The following is a 23,842-nucleotide window of genomic DNA, read 5'->3' as shown; positions in this document are numbered from 1 at the left end:
TCTACTCAGTAGCAGCCAGACCTCAGCTAGAGAACTGCATCAGAATAACCACCTTGAAATTGCTCATGAGAAACAATGACGAGGAAAACTAGAAGAAAATGAGGTCTAGTGCAGAGACGGGAAGCAAGGGAAGACACAATAATCTCATTACATAAAAGGGCATGCTCAATTTGGGGAGAGAGAAAGATGACAAGATGAATCAGCTGAAACTGCCTCAAATATGATGTAGTTCATCTCCTAGAAAGAGCCATGAAGGCAGATTAGCTGGCTGGCTCCAGAGCCCTTCACTGGGAGCCTGCAGTCTCAGTCTCATACTGAAAATATTCACTCTTTTTTCAGCGTAGATGATGGGCCACATTCAAAATAGCTTTCAATGGCCATTGTTTTTTAAGTAACACGAAAGCAACAACAGATTTCAGCAAGTATCACACTGACATCCAGGAGATAAAAAACTATGTATTTACTCAATGTATGTATTTGCTTTTTGGTGAAACAATAGGAAAAAAAGCAAAAAATTCACTTTGCACATGAAGAATATTATATTGGCAGGGTTGCATGTCATACTGACACTGTGAGGATAAATTTGTAATTTGGAACTAATATGCATCAATCCCAAGTTCCCATTGCTCTGCATTTTCACAAGCCACTTGTGAGCACCCTCATGCTGTTTCAGAAGCATTATCAAGCATGAAGTTATCAGCTGACCTCTACAGCACATGATCTCTAATCTTTGGCAGATTTCTAATCTGCTGCTCCAAGTCAGTGAAGGTAAGGGCCTTGAGAAACAGTACTAAAATTGAGACTCCCTGGTGTCCAGAGTCAGTAATTTAAGCCAGGCCCTCTCCTATTATTTCCCTGAATTACTGTAGATGTTTTAGCTGAAGCAAAGATGACCAGCATGTTAACTTGCAAACATTCAAGACAGAAGTCAGCTCAGGAACCTCCAAATCACTTGAGAAAAAACACATTAAGTGGTTACATAGTTATGATTCTGACTTATCTCTCTTACTGGTATTTTACTATTTACCTTTCACCACCCACTTCTTTTCCACATCATGCTCAATCATTATGCCTATGAAACCTTTTCTGTTTCAAGGAGAAACAATAATTTAAACTAAGTGGTACAACACAGCCTTTAAGTTCTCTGGAGATTCTGATGGTAAGAAATAAGTGCTTCACTGCCCTTGCACTGTTTGAGCCTACCACCAGCTATTCTGCAGCTGGCTGTCTTCCACTTTGTGATTCACTTGAGCTGCTGCAATCCAGAGCCTGAGCCACACATCTCAGCCTATTTCCAGTGTAGGCAGGAGCCCTCAGAGTCAGAGGGACCTGACTGACGAGTTGTGTGGCCTCCAGAGCACTTGTGCTGGCATGTGGGAAGGTGCACAAACACATCCCCAAAGGCAAGGAGAGCAACTGCCCTCCCTTCTGTGGAAATAAATACTGCAGGCTCAGACTGACCCCAGCAAGTCTCAAAACCACACTGGGGGTATCACTCCTCCAGGCACAAACCTGGGTACTCATGAGAATGGTTTTCTCTATAAAGGCTGCTTCCATCACCTCACAGCACTATGCCCCTGGGAGAGGGAATGAAAACCAGCTATTGTTAGGATCTCACACTGGAGAGCAGCTAACATTCCCTGTCATTTAAAGGGGGAGTCACAATCATAACTGGGGTAGCATCTGCTGAATCCTACTTTACTTACAGTCAGTGACAGGCCTCAGTAGTGTGGAAATGAAGCAACAGTTCTTAAGATCTGCAGTCTACTTAGCAGTGTTTGTACAGAACATCGTGGGGCAGGGAAACTTACTTGCTATTCCAGTTTTTCCCATCTTTACACCCAAGTTGTCTAAGAACACTGCACCTGCAAGACAGAAGTGTGCCAATATTGAGAAAGTACACCAAACATAAACACAAATATATTTAGAGTCTCACAAGTATTACTTGCCTGTTAATAAAGTCTATTGCTTGTGCTTTTAGCTGCTCAGCGCTGTGCAAATCTGCGAGGATAAGAATGTCAGCAACATTTTCTACCGAGAGGTTACTACAGAGTGCTTCCTCACACATCACCTTCAGCCGTTCCAGTGCATACTGGAGAGAGAGAAAAACTGCACTAATCATTCCTCAAACTCATTCCCTCCTTCCTCATCTCTACAGTTCTTAAGACACTTCCAGGCAGGCTTGGTGCCCCCTGAGTTTAACATCTAACTGCTTCCCCACGGGTACTGCACAGCACAATGTGCTGCACTGAACAGTTCTCAACTGTAACACAGGCATCAGGCTGGGCAAAAACTAATTAAAGACCTTGCTGACTGAGTTTTGAATGAGTTATTTTTGTTGTTTGATTAAAAAGTTTTCATTTCACTTCTGCTTGGTAAGGGAGGAGGAGCAAGGAGCCAAATCAGCACTGAACAGGTTCGTATCTCTAAGTGAGGGGCAAGTTTCATCAACTTGAAACTCCAAACAATGGAGTTTCATCAACTACATTGTTTAAAACTACTTTAACTTTATTCCCAACCCACATCTGAAATTCCTTATTTCCCTCATACCTTTGATACAGCCTACAAGAAATTTGATGGGGAAAAAAACTGCATTTCCGTATTATATTTTGCATTAATAAACTGTGCTTCTTTTTTGAAGGATATCACAGTCTGAACAGGTTTTGTTTTTATTTTCTGGTATTGCAGACAATCATATATATCAACCTTATAATAGTTAACCTTATATGATCAACCTTATAATGGTCTCTATATTTATCAATTATGCCCTAAATCAAGGCCAGCATTTAAAAAACTCTTAATTGCTGAGCTGCTGTAAATCTTTCATCTCAAAAATCACTTCTCTTTAAAAACAGATCAGCTTCTACTGTTCAAAAGAAGTCTATTCTTTCCTATCTTTCTTCATTTCTGATGAGAACTGCTTCTTCATATTTTAATAAAGCAAAATATATATCAAACAGCCTGAAAATAAGATTTTTTTAAATCAACATTCCCCAACAAACATCAGATTTGGAAAGTTTGGAGTCAATTACTTACTTTGTCTGCAGCTGCCAACAAATTGTCAGCCATTTTTTCAAGGTTTGGTGCTTTTCCTGTGTAAATGAATCTCATCATTTCTTTAAAAACTTCAGGGTCTACATCATTTATTTCTACACGATTCTGATAAAGAAGAAGAATCAATAAAAGTGTTTGGAATTTAGCTACAATTTCAAAGTGAATATTAAGTATCATGCGCATGCATGCTACAAGTTTCATTCACCATCCATCATACAAAATCCTTACAGATTTAAGGTAACATTCAACAATGTTAAGCCCAAAGCAATCAAAAAAAGCTCTTAAAACTTAGGTAGAAATCAGCTGGAAAAGCTCCAGCAATAAAAAGTAATTTCAATTTTTTTCCTAGAAATGCATAACTCTGGATATGTACAGTCTGCAATTTTTTTCCTAGAAATGCATAACTCTGGAGTCTATCACACAGACTGTACATAAAACTCAAGACAGTTTCAGGAGTACTAAAAAATGCTTCTGAGCTTCCAACACAAAGACAATGTGTCTGGAATATCAGAAGTCAGAGCAGCAGAATGAACAAACTGAGCCATTCTTGCCTCAACTTAAACTGAGTCAACACAGCCCAGGTTTTGTTCTGAGAATCCAAAAAGCAAACACACTGAACTGGCACCACACAGCTGAAGGTTGCCATAATACAACAGTGGCATTGCAAGCTTGACCAATGCTGTACCAGTATCCCCTAGAAGCAACTAATGAAGTAGGAAATTATGTCAAAGATGCAGAAGCCAACACCAGACTTCTGAAAGGAGTATAAAAACCCCAGGCACAGGAGATGTGCATGGTCTGGTTTCCTGTCAGTATTTAGGAGGAGGGCTACACAGGGGATCCACTGCTGATGAAGGCAAAGGCACATTACTCAAGCTGGGACATGTTTGGGTTTCTTTCAGTCCAGGAACCTCCGTAAAATGCTCCCAATACTCCAATTCCAGCTGTGACAGTTTCCAAACTGGAGAGGTGCTGGGAAGTGACCCTCAGCTGTACCACAGCACCACATTCACCCAGTGTGTTTGTGCACACAAGTGGCATCTTGCAGTTTTCAAGGCCAAATGATGGTCATCTATCATAACCCTTTTGTGAGGTGATCAGTTCCTCCCTTTTCCATGGATTCTGCCTATAGCCAACCCACTTTTGATAATTCTTCAAGAAAGACACAAACAGCTCCTCACTGTGGGAAACTTCAGGTGCATAAAAGCAGAAGCAGCACTTTGCTGATTAAGAAACCATCTATCCAAAACACTTACACAGGTCAAGTGCCTGCAGAAGCTGTGAATGAAAAGGTGTTCCACTGCCTGAGGGCTTAATTCCAGTCATAATCCACCTCTTGTTTCTTGGTTACCATAAAAAACACTTCAATACTCTACAGCAAAACCTTAGTCAAGTCAATCAGCTGACAGGAAGATACAAACTGAGGCAAAAAGGGGGAAGATTACCAGATCAATTACACCAGTAGCTAATGTTTAAAAACATTATCTAGGGCAGATACAAGTACCTGAAAAAATCCAAATCTCCTAGCACTTCTCTCCCCTCTTTCTACACAAATTCCCTCAGAACTCACCAGGGGAGGTCCAGGAACTGTCCTTCAGGCACCATAAGAACCCTCATCCTCTCAATCTGCTCTGCCTCAAGTTTTCTGCAATGTTTTCCTCTTTCACAAAGTACAAATATTTACATGCAACATTTCCAGTGAAGCTTACCTTTTTGCTTTCCTCCATTTCATGTTCAAACATTGCATTAAAAACTGGAGATCGTGCTGTATCAAGAAAAGTAAATATTAAATATAATCAAATTTTAAACTTATAGTGATTTAAATTACAAAATAATAGCAATACAAAAGTAGAAAGTACCTGCAAGGACAGATTTATGAGCTTTGAATTCTTGTCCTCCTACATAAAAACTGCAATCTGTAAATCTTGTTGTTTCCCAGAGATTCCCTAAATCTTCTGCTAGTCGACATTCAGGTACCTTCAAAGTGTTTGTATTAGACTGTCCTGATATATTTACTGAGTCTTGGACCACGCTTACCTAACAGAAAATCACAGCAAGACAACTCCTTCATAACTGAATGCCAACAATAATTAAATCACAGTACCTATTGCTAGAATTCCAACAATTCCAAAGCAAAGCAAAAAACAGTGAAGCTTCTGGCATTAGGCCAGAACCATAAACCAATGCTCTACAGTTGACTTTTAAGTAACAAAAAACAAACAGGGCTTACTTAGACTCTAATATTGTGTACTTATCCAACCAAAACAAAAACAAAGAGCACAATACCACATGCCACCTGACAGAAATGTCACCATAAATAAGGACAGATACAGTTCTTGGAAAAGCAGTGGGAACAAAAACATGTTAATGCTATTTCAGAGTTAAATTAACAGTTCAACACTTCACCCATCTCAGTAAAATATACACAATATACAATTCTATACAGATCATCAGGATCACATGGCCACAGAAAAGTTTCAGAACAATCTGTAGAATTTTTAAATATCCCTTATTGTTCTGACAGTTAAATTTGTACATAACCTACAGTGTGATAATGCAAACTAAGTGCAAGTAACAGCTCCTTCATTATTCCCTTTTACTTAGTCCAGATGAGGCAGGAACCACAAGTAACTGTTTTCCAAACAAGATGAAAAGCCATTACTTTCAAAATACAAGGTGTAGTAGGTAACTTCAATAATGAAATGCATTCTTACAGGATGTAACTTCTGTACAGAAGCAGTTAAGAAAACTGAAATATGTGCATTTGAAGTGAATATTCTGCCACATTTAAGTCTTTTATCCAGGAATGGAACAGGACAGCAGCACTCCTTGCTGCTTTTTCAGTTATCTTCACATTCTAAGTCCTTTTAATCAGTGTGTTGGGTAAACAGAAGAGCTCAGCAGGTTTTGCTTCTCTTGTCTGAGCGCACAGATCTGAGAATAAAACCTTTGTAACGAGCCATACTACAAGATCTTGATCACTCCATCTCCCAACCTCAGAAAATCAGGATTAGATCTTGAGAGAAAATGCTGATAACTGTTAGGATCAGGGCTTTGGTTGATTTCCAAAGGCATCTGGAATAAATCTGGCATAAAGCAAAAACAGCACAGCTCAGCTTCACAGAAAGTTGGAGCACTGCAAGCCAAACTCCAGACCAGAAGAGGAGGAGGATGATCCAATTATGACAGCAGCTTGGGGATTTGAATCACTGCCTAATTCCCTGTATCATCTCATACCCCCTTGTCAATACAAGAAATTCCTTTTTATTCTTCCACCTTAAAAAAAAGAGAAGAAACCCAAAGCACAGCAAAATTTCCCTTTCACAGTTAGACTGTACATTTATAACATTGAATAAAATCTATAGAGTTATTTCCCAGTTTTCACATACACAGTGATTTCAGGAGATATACATACACACAAAGGAAGTTTTAGCTTAGCCAAGCTCATCTTCTGTTGCCAGAGGAGAGTTCTGCTTTTCCAGAGCCTTGACTCAAAGTTCATGGTCCCAGTTGTCCACACAGCATCATCCTGTTAGCTACAGACAGTGCCTAGGGAAAGTCATCTACACACTCTTAATGTGCACTTAAATTGATATCTGACCTTCTAAACTTCTGCTTCAGAATGGTTTCTAATACTTACTGAGAGCTGTGCAACACAACAATTTGCTACAGGTCATCTTTTAAAGATATAACCCAAGCAAAGTTTTAATTCAAATCTCCCCCACCCGAGTGACTTGGAGTGTATTGATTGTCCTTTAAAGATTCTAAATAAAAGGATTGCAGGGGTCTTATCTTTCATATCTCACTCCAACAGGCATGCCATAAATCAAGTGCATCCTCTTATTATTTATAATTTATTTAAATAAAGCTGAAATCCAATCAAGTTAATCCCATATAACTATCAAAAACTTGCCAACTTGAACAAGTTCTGTGTGCTGCCACTTAACAAGGATACTGTCCATGATTTTCTTGATTTTGAATCCATGGTAATCTAATGGTAAGGGTGATATAAATGATTCCTTGGACTACCAGGGCAGGTAAGAGATCTGTGAAAGCAGAGAACGTTCTATTCCATTAGCAAATGGAACATCTGCAAGGGTTCATACTTTCAGATTATATGGAAAGGGAGCATTCAGTCAGAGATCAGTGTGCCCAAAAATCTGAAGTTGCATTTAATCACAACTTGCTGCTGGCAGCACCTGACTCCACAAAATATTACACTTAACAGCCCCTCAATCCCATCCAAGGGCACATCCAGCTGATCTTGAGAATCTTTGGCAACACAGAATGAAAATGTTTGCTGCCAAAGACAACCAAATAATTTTCCTGCAAGCCAACAGGAAGAAGGGCCAACCAACAGTCAGTAATCAGAGGCCTTCACTAAATACCTGCTACATCTGACAAGTTTTATCAAGCCAAGTGCAATAGTTAAGAAGTGGTAAGTCAGATTTCCAAACAGGAAACAAGTAGGAAGGCAAACATGGAAATCAGAGCTTAACATTAAGTTCTAAAAGGACAAAAACTTCAGGCTTGTCTATAGAAACAGGTCCTTCCAACAACACCTGTCATTTCTAAGGACAGCTGAAGAGCTGGTATCACACATCCAAAGAAAGAAATTCTTAAAATATTTGGATTTTCAAGTTTTTCCTTCACCCGGACACAAGCCAGAAGTTATTTTAACATGTTCAGTGTGAACAACTACATGCTTTACTTCCTTCCACATTTATAATCAGGGTAGGTCCAACACTTCACAAAAGCCATTCACATTAAAACATCAAGATATTTTCATAGGGAAACACAGCTAAATTCTGATTAGCATCAGAATTTAAATAACAGTATTTCTCTGTGGAAATCCAATATTTCTTCTACTTTATATATTTTAAACAAACCTAATCTCTCAAATTAGAGGGATCTGATCTAATACCAAATGCTACTTTTAAGAGCTGTTCATTTACATCAATATATTTTTTAAACAAACCTAATCTCTCAAATTAGAGGGATCTGATCTAAAACCAAATGCTACTTTTAAGAGCTGTTAATTTACATCAGTGTTCATTAGCAGGACAACTTAAGAAGAGAAAATGCTCAAAAGTATCTTTACAGAGCCATAAAACACTTGTTATATCTGCTTTTATCACCCAAATAATTGTATTCATAACAAATTTATCATGCAGCTAATTTAACTTGTCTAACTGAAAATAAGATGCACTATATTTGCAATATCTAGTCTCAAGGGCCACATTTCAATTATTCTTCCTACCCAGCATAATGACATATAATTAAATTGTAATCTTGCCAAGACAATTTTACACATTTCCTGTAAATACACAGATCAAAGCAAACTTATTAGCAGTTAGAGCATCTATCATCCTCCTAAGTCACTAATCACTTTATGGCAGCCCAGATAACCAGCCAATGTATATTCAACATACATTCCACTTCACTGCTGCTTTCTCTGCTTTCCATTTTTAACACCAAGTAAGCTTTTTACTGAAACTTAATATGAAAATTTAGGTTATGGACATAAATGGTATTATAGAAGAAGGGATCCACAATACACCATGAAGTTAAATTTATACCATAGCTCTCAATGTTAATTTTCAGTATCAAGCACCCCTTCTACAAGATACATCTTGTTTTCTGAGAGAATGCAAGTAACAATTAGTCAAAAATTAAAGTGTTAATTTACTGGAAAGACCTGTTCATTGGTTAAAGCCATCAATTATGACATTAAAGGAATATAGATTCTGACAATCAGTTGGGTTTTCTTTTATAATGTGAACCAGTACGTGAATATTTCCATCCAGTGAAAAACAATCCTCAAATTCCAAATAAAACTTCTTTAAATAAAAGAAATAAAAGTGACCTCAGTAAAACAGCATTTCTCTAGACAGCACACACCAGCCACCTCTGGCATAAATAATTTTACAGTCAATTCTGATGTAACTGTGGCAAATTCAGAGAGAAGTCCAGCAGTTTACACGTAATCAATTCAATATTCTACATCTCAGCGTACAAGCATCAAAAAATAAAATAAAATGTAATGAAGACAAAGCAATGTACATTTCACCAAGTTTATAGTTTTCAAAGACAGTTTTAGAGTAAGTTACTGTTTAAATCAACATAAATCTCTATTTATTAGAGTAGGAAACATTTTATTTAAAGCTTTATTACTTAAAAATTAATACCCACCTCACAAAATAATGTAAGCTTGTCATCTGGTAGAAGACCATTAGCTTCATCTAGTAAAAAATCTCTTCGGATAAATTTCTTAAACCCCCAGTCCTTGCCTTGCACAAATCGATACGCTCTTTGGCTTTCTGATAAAAAATTGTGTACAAATACAGCAAGTTAAAGGAAAATATTAACAAATAGCACCTACTTCCACATCAAGACTAATAAAAAAATTAATCAGTTTCTCACATTTAGATCACATGTCAACAGATCTGATTAAAACCTTTTAAATATTGTAATAGTGTTATTTTATAAAACACTTGGTAGAACTTGGTGGAGCACAATTTGCAATTCAAACCATATCCTCTCATTAGATCTCTCAGGCACCATCCAGCATAAGGAGTTTTTCAGTGAATGTTTAAGAATGCCAATGTGTCAAAACAGGAATTGTTCAGAGGGAAGCACCATTACAATGAATTTGTCACCACAAACCCATCCTGACAACGCTCTGCAGTTGTCACAACAATCTGGTTTGACTTCTTCCTGAAATGGAAAATCTTGTTTCACAGGTTGAAATTATTTTGAAATACAGTAAAAGCATTAAAATAGCAAAACAGAAATGAAAGCTTTCAACTACTAAACTATCTTTGGTCATAAAAGATATTAACTATATTTATCTTTTGGCCCTAGTTATAAGAATTAATTTTTTTTAATCCACCAGATTTGCTGTGACTGCACAACTTTTTTTTTTTTCTAAAGCTCACAGCCAAAAAAGAATTCCCACAGTCATCTCAGTGCAAACACATGTAAATTCAGTAAGACCACACATTTTACATGGCTGGTTAACTGAAAAGTGGCCACTTGTTGCCCAAATCAAAGCACAGGAAAGAGCACCCTATACTTACAGTAAAATATGGGAAAGAGCTTATTTGGGAATGGCTTTGAGAATCTAAGCAGAATAAAGCACATTCTGAATTAAATTTAGAATGATTGTTCAAAATGAAGACAGCAAAAATACTGAAATAAGAGCAGAGGGGGAAGTGGGGAGGGATCTCATGAAGAGTTCTTTCTTAAGAAAGAACTTTTCTTTCATTCCAAAAAGTGAGGCAACAAACACATCACCATTTCATTTGCTGTACACAGAGATGCTTCAGCTAAAGAGAGCACTTTAGAAGTTTAAGTCAGAAGTTTGTAATAAAAGCAAAGTGTTTTTCATGACAGAATCTGTTAAAATATCCTTCCTTCTAAAGCCTCCAAAACAAAGCCATCAAGAAAGCCAGACTTCCCCACACTATTGACCTTGGCAGCACCACTGGAACACACTGGAGCATGTACCACAGAAAACACACACGTGTCACACACTGCCCTCACCTCCAAGAGCTGGAGAAATTATATTCAGAACAGCTCTTCACTAGGATTGCATCAAGCAAAATATCCTGTAGAGATTGTCACTGTATTTCCAGAACACACTGAGGAGCCCCCCAGGAGCTGCCACTGCAGGAGGTGTGAGGTGTCTGTCCCTGTCACCTCATCACTCCTGCATCAACAAGCCCTTGCCCATGCACAGCACAGCAGCAGAGGGAAATGCACTCCCTGCAGTGCAGTGTGGGCTTTGAGGGCACCACACAAACACACAACACTGCTCACGTTTGAAAATCTGTATACCAAGGAGGAAAAACACCTTTTAAAACAATATTGTCTAGTTTTTTTGGCACCTGGATTAGTGTTTCCACACTTTTACCAACTTTTAACTTCATTACATTAAATCAAAAGAAAAAAAAATCAGAAATTAACATTCCCAAAAGCATTCACAAATTACTTCTCTAGATTCATCCCAATTCTTTACTCTGCAGACTTAGATTTTACTCTTAGCAGCAAAAACCAGTGTTAACCCCCAACATTAAGAACCAGAATAGAGCAGCACGAAAGTGCAAATGTATTTTTCTTCTAATAAAGTTAAAATGTTAGTTCACTTTCTGTTTCATACACAGCTTCATCCCTTGAAGAAGCAGTCTATGCATGAATTATCAATTTACAAGGGACATTGGAAGTGGGGCATCATTTTCCTGTCTCAGTAAATACACAGCACCCACAGAAGCAGATGGCAAATGGCTGGAGAGTCCAAGAAATAAGACTTCTGTTGGTAACATCCCAAAGTGAAAAGATATTTATAACTCCTGTGGTGCCAAACCAGCACAGCTACTATTGCAGAAGCTGCAGACACACCCACTCACAGGATTTTTAGCACTGCAGTGGATGATGAACCAGCAGAGCTGATGGGTCAGGATCTGGGTGTTTGCTACAGACCGGTCAGGAACAAACAGGTCACTGGAGATTGGGGTCCTGGGGGACAACAAATCAACAAGAACCTACAATGAACCCCTGAGGTAAACACAGGGCCAGCAGGACCTGGCTGGAGACCAAAACAGACTGCCCAAATAAGCTGCGGAGTCTCCATCCCTGGAGATCTCAAAGCTCCACCAAGTCCCAAGCAAACTGCTCAGGCTGACCCTGAGCCTCCAGAGCTCCTGTGCCAACTCAACAATTCTGTGCTTCTGTGATTATCCCCAAACAGGTTTTGAATGCAGTTTCACGTTTTATTACAAATACCAATCCAGTCCAGGACTGTGAAAAGTCCAGATGTATACATCCAAATGATGCCCCAAATGTACAAAAGGGTAGCCTTCTCATATAAGCTCCAGAAGAGGAAGTTCACAGGGACTGAAGAAACCATCACCATCAGTGTAGAAAGATTAGTAGAAACATGCATGTGAAACACATATATTTACCTTCCTTCCAAAGAGTCCAATAATTTAATTTTTACATTTGAACTCAGTTCTGTGGATTTAGTTTGAAGATTACAAGTGGGCCCAGTTATTTAAGGAGAAATAGTGTGAACTTTGGCTATAAACACTGCAGAGCTACAGATTTTTTTGTAAGAAATGCAGAACTTGCAACAAAACAGGACCTGAAACATCTCTTAAATCCTGGGTAGAAGAAGGGAAGAAAAACAGATATTCTTCACAGACAGGACTTGCAGCAGAATAAATTCAATGCAGATCAGCATTAAATTATTCATTTCCACAAGAATCCCAGCTTTCCCAAAAAGCATTTCCAATGAAGGCTGTGCTCACAAGTTTGAAACTAAGAGCCTTCCATACATTTTTCATACCAACAAAACAATTAAATCAAATCACCAGTTATTTCAAAGTCTTCTAATTCCTTGGACACATGGCACAGGTTTTCAAACTGATTACAGTGTAAATCAGCTGAAATAGACCAAAACATTGTAGAGGATGCCTAAAAAAATCCAGCCATGTCTGCTTATGCTATTTAGAAATGGAAACCAAACACTTCCAATGTGTAGCTACAAACAAGCAAATACACCTCTCCTAACAGGAAACAAGAATAATCTGCTGGAAAAACTAAGTGACAAGGACCTGGAGTGACAGCAGTTGGCAGTGTGCTGTAATTTATACTGCTCAGGATAGAATTAACATAGCTCAGTGACCAGAAACGTGTGAAACATGAACAGGATTTTATAATTACGTTTCTAAAAGGAAATTTAAAAAAGGTATTTTAAAAGTTTATCTCAATATTAAATTCTGCTCTCAACTGAAAAAAATAACATTGCTGATGTTCTTACAAAACCACATTAATATTCCCTTACCCATTGCTTTTGTTTCTTCTCTTTTAGCATTCAGCAAGGAAAATTTGAATTTTGCTCTGACTTCACTTTTTGGACAACTGACTAAAAGCAAATACAATGACAAGTAGTCTTTGCTTTCATCATCTAATCCCTTTGGATTCACTCTCAGGCACCTGAAAAAAATGGAGAAATTGTAATTTTTTAATGGTACCCAGAATAAATTCAGAAATACTTTTACAAGACACAATCATGAAAGCTACTGAAATAAATGTTTCCTTTGTGATTGCTGACATTTTGAAATTAGAACCAATCCATACCTACAGTAACCCTCCAAGAAATGTCCAAGTTTTAATATTTATTTTTAATTTAATTTTACAATTTGAGTGAGCAAAATAACCCCAAAACAAAACCCAAAGCACTTGCTCAAATAAAGACCTTACCACTTCATTTTGTCATTTGGCCCTGATGAAAATGTAGAACTCTTTAAAACTTCACCCATTTCTTCGCGGCAAAAACTGAAGTTATTAATGGTCCACATGTATGAAAATTTTACTACTTTAACCTGAACAAAAGATCAGAAAATGTAAAGAAAATTCAACTTACATATCAAGTATTAACTAAGAGAACTACTCAGATCTTTAGCTATATTTATTCAATATGTCAATAACTTTAGTGTTTTTAACAATTATTATGACAATAATAGAAAATGAAGCCATTGGAATTTATGTAGATTACCTGGGTGTAACACCAGCTTTCAGCCACAGGTCCACTGGACATCTCCCCAGGAGGAGGAGGGGTGGGAACCCTTGACATTGCCACTTATTGCAGGTTTATAGTATCAAGAGAGCAATCCAAGCTTCAGTAACTCTCCTAAAAAAAGGAATTCATACATTTTTTCCCACCCTTTTTAGGTGTGGGAAATAGAAAAACTAATATTACTGTGTTTACTAAATTATGCATCTGAAAGCTGAACCTGAAAAGAGGACAATGGCTCTGCTGGATGTCACACATTCACAACCACTGGTGCTCAAAACCTGCAGGCTGAGCCCTCACACAGTAATTTATAAAAATAAGCACCTCTGCATCACACACCACCACTAATGACAATATTTCGACACCCCCTCTGCAAATGAGCACTTTGGCCACTCCAGAAGTGTTATAACTTTCTTCAGGCTCTCCTCCTTTGACTTGCAGAGTACCCAGAGCACTCAGCCATTAGTACAATGCCCTAGGTTTTCACCCAGACATAATTCACAAGAACACTCAGCCACCTGGGAGTAGAACAGGTTCACACAGCCCTGAGATTTCTGAATAGAGGGCACGAAATCAGACCCGCCTTTCAAGCAGTATTTTCTTTCACAGATCTTTAACTCCAATAGACACAGCTGAAGAACTATAATCCCACAAAGCCAGAAAACAGTTTCACGCAACTCCTAACAAGAAATAAAGTGATTTTGTTATTAATTACCACCACCTAAGAGCACTGCAGGTTCTCCTGCCCATCAGGAGCTGAGTCACTTGCCCAGATCCCTCACACCTGGCTACACAGCAGAAACTGGGCAATGAGAGGGCACCTCTGGTTCCTGGCTGGCCCTCCTTTAAGGGAGGGTTTGCTGTCAGCTGTGGGCAGACTCCTGTCCCAAGCTCACTTAAGCTGCTTCATTAAATTGCTAAAAAAGTGAAATGAACCCTGATCAAACCAGAAAAAAATCAATTATTTCTGCCACAAAACATTTTCTCTTAGTACAGAAAGTTCCTTTAAACATATCCTGCTATCACTTAAAAGCAACCATCTTTCTGCAACATTTGACTGCTTTGCTGTACAACTCTTTTTGGCTGTGATAGAACAGCATTAATTGTCTTCCTCAAAAGATGTGATTGCACACCACTAATCATGATGGAATTCTCCAGGGATGGAGCAACACTTAGAAACAAGGTTTTATGCAAACACTGGTAAAAAGACACTGCAAGAGCAACCTACAATTCAGTCATGATGTAACAAGTTCATTATTCCTACAGGAAGAATTCTGCTCTGTGGAATGCTGTGATCCTCACTGGATGTTTTCCCCCCTGCCTTTCTGGTAGTGCTTCTCACTCATGGTATGAAGCAGCTCTTCCACATCAAAGCCTGCTGACAGGTGATTGCTCTGAATCACACAAGTATAAGAGCTTGAAAAGAAAGCTAATTCTCAATTTTTACCAGATGAGGAAGCAGATGCTTTATAATAATATGCCTTAATCAATCTCTACCAACAGATCTGCTATGACAAGGTGAAAACAAATACTGAATAGGTCTCCTGTAAGATATGGATCCCTGAGACATTGAAAACTAATCATAAACACAAGTCAGCTGTCTTTAACAAATGAGTTTTCCCCAAATAAAACTTGTATTTGTGGCAACATTCAGTACTTCATTAGTACTTTCAATAAATGAAAAACCAACATCATCCCTAAATTTAAGATAACCGAACTTGTTTGCTTCATGTTTTTTTAAGCAGGAAACACATCTATTGTGCATGTTGTGTTTACATAGTTTTTGTTTACATGTTTACAATTGGTTTTGATTCTCTGTACAGAACCACCCAGAGTAACAAGGATACATATGAATTTCTGCTTTCATAAAGCAAATATTAGCACGTATATTACCATTATTTCAGGAAGCACATCCTACTCAGTGGTGACAATTGAAGCTGGTCTCCCAATGCAATGGATTTTGACACAGAACCATACCCTGAAAGGGTTAGAAGAGCTTATCTCAGCCTTACTGACCCTGCTTGCTGCTCCTCAATGCTCCAAAGCTAAAAGAAAGTAGAATACAGCCCATTCCTTACTCTGTCATTTGCATGAGATGCACAGGACTGCCTCGTCTCTCACCTGTACCTCAATTCTTCAGCCCATTAGACCACTCAGCTCCCAGTAACCATGAAGGAGCAGCAGATCTGAGCCAAATTTGCTCTGAAGAGGTTTCTAAATTGGAAAAGCCTGAAAATAACTGCTATACACAATCTCTTTTAAGAAAGTGTTCAGTGACCTTGGGCCATCTACCAGTAGTTATCTGCCCACTCCCATCTCACAGCTAAATCAGCTTGATTCACTGAGAATTTAACTCTAAGCAAAGGTAGTTATTTGCAATTATTTTCAGGTTGATGTGTTGCCTTGTCTCTGTACCTGCTCTACCCATGGCAGCTGTGCTTCAGAGGCTGCTTCCACCTGCTGTATGGAGTTTATTTAAGGAAGGCCTCATTTTACCTAAAGTACATTTCTCAGGTCCTTCCGAACAGCCTCAGCTTTTTGTAAAGTTTCCCCTTTACAGCAAAATCACCAGACAAGTGATTTTCATGACCTCCTGCTATACCTCTGAAGAACAGATTAACACTTCACTTTTTTTGCATGGATTTACTAAGCCAACCACATTTTTAGACTGAGAAAACTGGCAGAAAGCTTTAACTTTAAATCTTTGATACTGGGAGTCTGTGTTGAGAAGCTGTCTGCATTTTTTAGCATGCCTGAGCACACAACCAAAACAAAACAAAGGACCAACCAAGACAAACTGACTAATGGGAGAATGAATAAACAGAGCTTTTGATGCTCTTTTAACATGTACCAAAAGACAGTGAGAAGGATGGAAATGGTTTAGCAGTATTGCAGATCTGCCCTTCACTTTACTTAATCAATTAATTAGGATTTGGGTGGGGTCATGGGGATATTTACCAGAGCTACAAGGTGAGAGAAAACACAAGCTTTCAAGATGCTGTCCTGAAATCAGAGGATCTTGGAGGTGTTTGGAGAGGGATTTTTGCAGTCTTTAGACTGACAGCCAGAGCACACTGAGTGGCCACCAATGGTCACCAGGGCAAAGTGGACCCTGCACAGGCAGCCTGAAGGTGAGAACAGAGAGCACACCCTTTGTTCTACTGTGCTCTACCTGGGGAGGAGACTAAATACTACTCTGAAGAAATTGTTTATGAATCATTGATCAGCCACTGTCATCAGCTCTGACAAAATGGTTTTCCGAGTACCAACCCCTCATCACAGCCTATTAGAGCAAATGGTTGGGAACAGAGAGAGCTGCAGTTCACAAAACCAGTCAGGGAACGACTGGGTGGAATTAAATCAGTGAAGTGCAGGAAGCCAGCTCTGCTATCTGCAGGATGAAACAACTTAGAGGGACAATTTTCATGCTAGAACCTGCATTTATTACTCTGCAGGCTATCATGAACAAAGCAGCAGAAATGAGGGAACATTATCAGACAATAGGTCCAAGAATTTTTAGGCAATGCTGTGCCTGTCTGGACACAGCCCAACAAACCAGTCTGTGTGGCCATTCTGCCAGGCAGAAATGTCTGACCATCAGGGCAAACGTGCACTGGGAACAGGAAAACAAGCTTTAATGGATGGGGTGAAAGAAGTTTCTGGTTTTCAAAAGGAAAATCAGATGTGTTTTTAAAGGGTGTCAAGTTCCTTTATTTGGAGTTTTTTCCTAATGAACTGATATACTGAATATTGTACAGCAGCCAGTGCTGATTTAATTCAGAGTTTGTGTTCATTGTCTTCATTGAACACCCTGGGTTCAAAAAAAAAAAAAGAAGAAAAGGTCAAAGGTTCTTTGCTTGTACTTCCAGACCCCAAACATGATGGGCTTAACACTTCTTCTACTGGTCTGTTAAGGAAAGTATTGGCTTCACCTGATAGTCACTCTGCAAACAGAGCAGATTCTGTTAAATTTGGATATTCCAGGAGCTGATCCTCCTACAGTGAGCAAGTAGGCAGAAATAACATTAAAAAAGGAGATTTCTCAAAGCACATTTTATTTAGGAATTAACTGAAGTGCCCTCCTAGTCAAATACTTATGCTAAACTTAACGCCATGTGAAATTGATTATTGTTAATCAATTACCTGCACACACAGTGTAAAGAAAGCACTGGCTACCTTCCAAAAATGTATTTGCACAGATTTTCATCAAAAACTGTATCAATCTCCATTTTCCCAACTTCTAAGAAGAGATCTTAAAATTCAAAGTTATTTCTTACATCAATAGCATAACTTTGAAAAATATTACCTTGTTTCCCCTGTCTGAAATTGAATATTATCAACATTATTCTAAACAAAGTTACTTTTGAAGCTCTCAGAGCTAGACAAGAGCACATTCCCAGTCTCTTACATCTTGTGCTGGAATTATCTCAGCTTTTTCACTCAAAAAGTGATTAGCTTGTTAAGAAAGCACCACATACATAGGAACACACAAAGAAGAATTTTCTACGCCCCCAATAATAAACCCACAAAACACTTGATAAAGCCGTTTGAAGCAGCCCTGTTGGGAGGATGCTGGGTCTGTCTGTCCTGAGGAGCAGCTCAGTGCAGCAGCAGACGCCAGGAGCTCTCAGGGCAGGCACAGTGCAGCAGGTGCACACGAGGTGTTGCACATTGAACCATTACCAGCAATGGTTTACCTCAGTCCTTCAGTCAGGGATTGCTGCCCCAACACTGCTGGCAGGATGGCTCAACAAAATGTCTTCTGCAGGGTACCCAGCACACCCCAAAAGTCAAATCCAGCCTGCCAGAATCCAACCCAAGGATGGTTCTCCAAGCAAATCTCTGACCCTGTCCTGCTCCCCCAAGAATGAAAAAAAAGCACGTTGTGAACTCAGTGATCAGGTCCTGCTGAGCCTCCTCCTTCCAGCATCCCTTCTTCCCAGGGCTCAGACCTCCAGGATCAAAGTGGTTCCCTCCTGGATCACACCAACAAATTCCGAGTGCATGTACTGCATATTCCACTCAGATGGTTTCAGTCTTTTCCTGAGCAGGGCTCAACACTGCACAAAACGCAAAGCTGTTGTGAATTAACTTCTTGTCCCCTCTCTGGAAATTCTGATGTTTCATCACTGGCTGAAATAAAGATCATCTTCTGAAGTTTAACTGGAAAATAACATTCTGTCCATCCAACTTTTTATTCCTAGTAAATACATAATTCAGAACCCAAATATAGTTTGTGAAATTTTGAGGGTTTGGCTTTAAAAAAAAGGCAAAACAAGTCCTTCTTCATTCAGTAACACCAACTCCCCAAAATCCATTCAAAATAAACATGGTGTAGTTACAGAGACACTTATTTAATTTCTTCTCATTAAATGATCAGCAGTGAATAAAGTATTACATAGTATTATATAATTAGTATGTGTTTTATATAAAACTATCAATATTTATTCAAGGAATCAGTTTTGTTTTTCAAATTACAAAGAAGGCAAATTCTTGGGAAAAACACCGTCTTCTCACTTCTTGGCTGAGGAAGATTATATTTATGAATATAAAAATGAAGGAAACAAACAAACCAAATCAGAATAGTTATGTCTGAAGTGAGACATTCTAAGGCCAAAGACAAAAAGTTATTTCTGCACTGCCCCACCTGGACCCAGCTGGATCACACATCAGCTTATGAAGGCCAAACTGCTTAAGAGTGAAAAAAGCCATGTTCCTCTCTTACTGATCACAGAAGGATTTGTATAACAGCCACCCACCACCTGGGTCACACTTATTTGGTGGCATGAAACGCCTATGGCTTGAAATTATTTTTTTAAGAGTTTGTCTTATAAGCTAATTAAGCTTACCTAAATTCCTACAGTTTTTACTAGTACATAGAAAAAAAATTAACTTTGCAAAAAATAGGATTGCTTTCTTAATTAGGAGGATTTGCATCCCTTCACAATTGATCTTTTTGAAAGAACTGCTGTTGTATTTCCTAAACAGCTAACTATTAAACCAAGTTTCCTGCTGGATGATCCACAACACAATAACAGATGCCTGAAAGGTCTATTAAGCTCAGGCAGTTTTCCAATTTGTTCAGTTATTATCTCCTCTGAAAACACACTTAAGATATACCTACGAAAATTTAAATACAGTGTTCAGCATTTATTGATTTTAATTCCCATCTATCACTGCATCATTTGAGTGAACAGAATGACTTACACAATTGCAATAACATATATCCATCCCCTACATTAGAAAACTTATAGGTAGGTTAAGGAGGTACTACACTTTGTTATCTGTAGTACTTCTAACATGAAAAAATTTCTCCTTTTTGGGGCAAAAGAAGAGAACAGTAGTTGGGCTACACACAGGAAATCCCTATGACACTTACTGAAGAGGCAGCCTATAACACTTAAAAAGGTTTGAGGCTTTTTTAGAACACGATATTTAAAAATGCTTATTTAAGTATATGTTTGCTCTGGAACCACGCAATAGCAACTAAGTTTACACAAACCCAAGCTTTGGGGCTTAAATCAGAAGCTCTGGCTGCTCCTGTGTGCTTCATGCTTACCATGTCACCCTTGCCACCCCACAGTTCTGCTGGAAGCCTGTGCCCTGCCAGGAGACACAAACAGCAGCCACACCACGAGCCAATTCATGACTCTCTCCACACATCTCCAGTGAGAAAAAAATACTGCCATGGACTGGGCTGTGACAGCTGAGAGACTCCATGTACACCCTGTCACCCCTGTCTGGGGACAGTAAACGCCAGCAGAGAGAGGGCAGGCAGCTGGGCTCACAGACATCTCAAAATAGCTGCAACTGAGAGTCCAGAATTTAAAAGCACATCCTCATGGTGCTCCCAGCAAAAAGGCCCCAGCAAGGCATATCCCAGCACGTGGGAAATGCCCAACTTTTCAGGAGGACGATGGTGTACCTATGACTGATGACACTGAAGTCAGCAGCTCAAAATTAGCAAGGTAATAGTATTAGTTGTAAAAACTGTGAAGTTGCTTACATGCTATTTTCAGGCTTTTCTCTTAATTTGATTTCCTATCCTAAGGCTTTGAAAAATAAAGTAGAATTTTACCTCAGCTACGAGGAAGTCCAAGCACTAAGCAGAGCTGGAGCTAAAACGGTCTGGTTTACATCAGCCAAGCTCACTGATAAAAATCCCTCAGCATTAGCCTTGCATTATTGTTCTGTAATACAGAAAACCCACTGTGCTCTGTATTAGATATCTCAGACCATCCCCTACAGCAGTCATCTATGCATTTCCCTGGAGAAGAAATGCAAGATTATTTCTTACAGCATTTTTCATTTTCATTGCCCAGTCTAGTTTTACAGGACCCAAAAGAGGTGTATTTCCACCACGATTCCTCTTGGGAAAATATTCTATTCAAATAATCTATTGCTGTCCGGGTTTGTTTCCTGGTATACAGCCAAAGTGATCTTTTCCCCTCCTTAGTTTCACTCCATTACTCTTACTCCAACAAATCATTGACACGTGAAAAGTATATTAAATGAAGACATTTTTTCCCTAAATGCTTCAGTTACACACAATCAAGAGTTCACCAAATCAAAAATGCTAATCTTAACTTCCTTTGCACTTGGAACAGGAGTTTGTACAAGCCAACAGAAAGCTGATTCCAACTGTAACAAAGAAATATTTTTCTTTAGCAGATTCACAGCTAGTCTGGGGTGGTTTGGGTTGTTTTGGTTTTCTTTTCTTTTAAAATCCATAAGATTTGTGGAAAGCATTGGCCTGCACTCTCTGGAGACAGTGCTGCATTGTCATTTGCTGCAAAGGAGCTGTACAGGGCAGCAGAATGTTCTCCTCATTAACTTTTGCAGACTGGCATCACCTGCAAAGCTCAGACTGAATTGATAAAACTGCTTTCAGCAGGCAAAAGCTCATACTCACAGATGCTCTCAGGAGGGGGCTGATCAGTCATTTGCTGCCCTGTTACCTCTCATGGCAAAGCAGTGGTCACATTTGTGCACACAGCTGCATCTTGGATAATCTGAGATCACAGCTCATTTCAGGCCTCCTCTATGCCCGAGTGTCAGACTTTGTGCAAAAAACAACTGATACTTTAAAGCTAGGAAATTGAGAAAAAAGGCCTAAAACTCAATTCTGCCAGAGGACCAAACTGCATTTGATGTTAATTTGCCCAAACAGTCTTGAAATTGAACTAATCCACAACAGCTGATTAGACACATCCTAGGAAAGACAGGCAGGCCAAGAGGTAGAGCTGCACACACACACTTGCTCTGGTGAATATGAAGCAGTAATCTCTAGAAGTCATCAATGTAAGCAAAACTTAACATCTCAGGACTGGACTGCAGCTAAACTGGCTTAGACCCACAGATCTAGAAGTTCGTAGAATCAGAATATCCTGAGTTGGAAGGATGATTGAGTCCAGCTCACAAATTAGTCCAACAGAAGCTGGTTTCTGAATTTCAAAGACAAGTAGACAACTTCTATCATTCTATTGTTCAAAAAAATCCAGGTACTGTTTTGCTTATACTTCAGAATTTAAGAACCATTCTGATATAATCTGTTTAAGATCCCTTTTTCCACTACAAAAGCAATCCAAAGCATGGCACTTTCCTGTAAGTTTCCCCACTTACACACTCTCAGTTGCTCGAGACAGAATATTTCCCAAGTAAGCAGCAAGGCAAAGAGGCTGGCACAGGCCTGTCGGGTGGCCTGGCTGCGGAGTAAATAGATTTGGTTTCATCTTGGGTGCTGCCAAACAAGGCAGACCAGAAGCAGATCTGAGGCTGCTGCTTTTTGCCTCCATGCACACACACACAGGAGACACAACCCCGCAGTGAATCATCCCACCCCGCACACGCACTGCTGCCACGGAAAAATGCTCTCCCAGAGCAGAGAAACAAACAGCAGGGGAAAAAGAGATTTACTACCAGGAAATCAAGAAGTCAGCCAACACCAAGCGCCGAGCCCCTCTTTACAAGTGACTCTGGAAAGCTCTGAAGGCTCAGACACTGTAATTTATTAGTAACCCAGACTAACACTTGATGATGTTACTGCCATATATCTTTCCCCTCAGCACTCAGTGAGCAGTCTCACACTTGTTGGAGGGGATGGCACCTTTCCAAACACAACTGCTATTTAATCATTAAAAATGATGCCTGGCCTGTAAAACAATATTCAAAACCACTGACTACAGAATAAAAGTGGATTTTGCTTGATGATCTTATTAATATAACTAATCATAGAAACTCAGTCTGGGTATAAAGTTTGCCACACACAAATTTTGAGCCTGTGGAAGCTTTTCTTTCACTTCTAGTTATATCACGCTTTCCTTCTCTCTTCCCTTCCCCTTTTTTTTTTAAAGGGGAAAATCCCCACTTCAGCAGAATGTTACTAAAAATGCTTTTTTTCCTGCCGTAAGCAAGACAGGACCTTCACTAATCACAAGCCTCTCAAGAGATGCAACAGTATTAATTCAAATCTTTCAAATTTATTTACTGTATTTTTTACCCAGGATCAACCACCTGCCCTGTGGATTTCGCAGAACTCGCATAAAATGTATTTATGCAAACTTCTCCAGTATAAGAAGTTTCAGTTTCTTAGAAACTGTATCACCCATTGCAACACAAATATTATTCTGCTGCCTTTTTTTAATTTAAATTTGCTCACTATATGCACATAAATAAACAAAAAAAAAATCTACCTTGACATATTCTGCAGAGATCAGAAAAACCCACTGCAAATAGATTTCATACATTTTACTCCTCTGAAACCACCATATGCCAGGTGCAGTGCCAGATCCAAGCATGAGATCACACCCACTTGGACAGTCAGTGCAGCGAGGCATTACATTAACCTGCAATCACACAAATCAGCCAGAGATTCCAGACAGCTTCGTCTTCAGAATAACATTTTCAGAACTGAAATAATATGACTTTAAATAAGTTCAGGTAGTCACTATGCAGAACTTTCCAAATGCATGAAAAAACAGCTAAAAAGAGGAATAAATCCAGATGTACACAAATAATTGCTGCAAGTAACTTTGCACACAGCACAGACACTTTAGTTAAAATTACGATTTTGTCCTGTTACAAGAACAGTTACCCAACTTGATATGTAAATATCGCTGTGCCCACTGGTACATCTGATACTCACAAAAAGGAGCTAAAATTTATTTTCATTACATATTGTTCCATCCCTGAAGCTGAAGAAATTATATTAAC

The 23,842-nt window shown here is 39.0% G+C and overlaps 1 protein-coding gene across 2 annotated transcripts in view; it reads right to left on the bottom strand.

The window, feature by feature from the left end:
- Positions 1 to 23,842, bottom strand: part of SPOPL (speckle type BTB/POZ protein like) — a 32,851-nt gene that overhangs the window by 4,412 nt on the left and 4,597 nt on the right. Inside the window, exons 2-10 of one of the 2 annotated variants that reach the window (XR_005626654.1) lie at positions 13,613 to 13,747; positions 13,318 to 13,439; positions 12,899 to 13,050; positions 9,247 to 9,374; positions 4,914 to 5,091; positions 4,764 to 4,819; positions 3,037 to 3,159; positions 1,950 to 2,092; positions 1,707 to 1,865 (exon numbers count right to left, since the gene is read on the bottom strand). Coding sequence is in view for 1 of the 2 variants with exons in the window: in XM_039700705.1 (XP_039556639.1) it covers positions 1,812 to 1,865; positions 1,950 to 2,092; positions 3,037 to 3,159; positions 4,764 to 4,819; positions 4,914 to 5,091; positions 9,247 to 9,374; positions 12,899 to 13,050; positions 13,318 to 13,439; positions 13,613 to 13,690 (1,034 nt within the window). In the remaining variant the exon portion in view is untranslated. The remainder of the gene's footprint in view (positions 1 to 1,706; positions 1,866 to 1,949; positions 2,093 to 3,036; positions 3,160 to 4,763; positions 4,820 to 4,913; positions 5,092 to 9,246; positions 9,375 to 12,898; positions 13,051 to 13,317; positions 13,440 to 13,612; positions 13,748 to 23,842) is intronic. The other variant, XM_039700705.1, reaches the window with a different exon arrangement.

This window comes from Passer montanus, unplaced genomic scaffold (assembly GCF_014805655.1).
Source record: "Passer montanus isolate IOZ18808 unplaced genomic scaffold, ASM1480565v1 scaffold1, whole genome shotgun sequence".
Lineage (NCBI taxonomy): Eukaryota > Metazoa > Chordata > Aves > Passeriformes > Passeridae > Passer > Passer montanus.
Note: the sequence above shows the minus strand (reverse complement) of the source record. Positions and strands in the feature narration are given on the sequence as shown.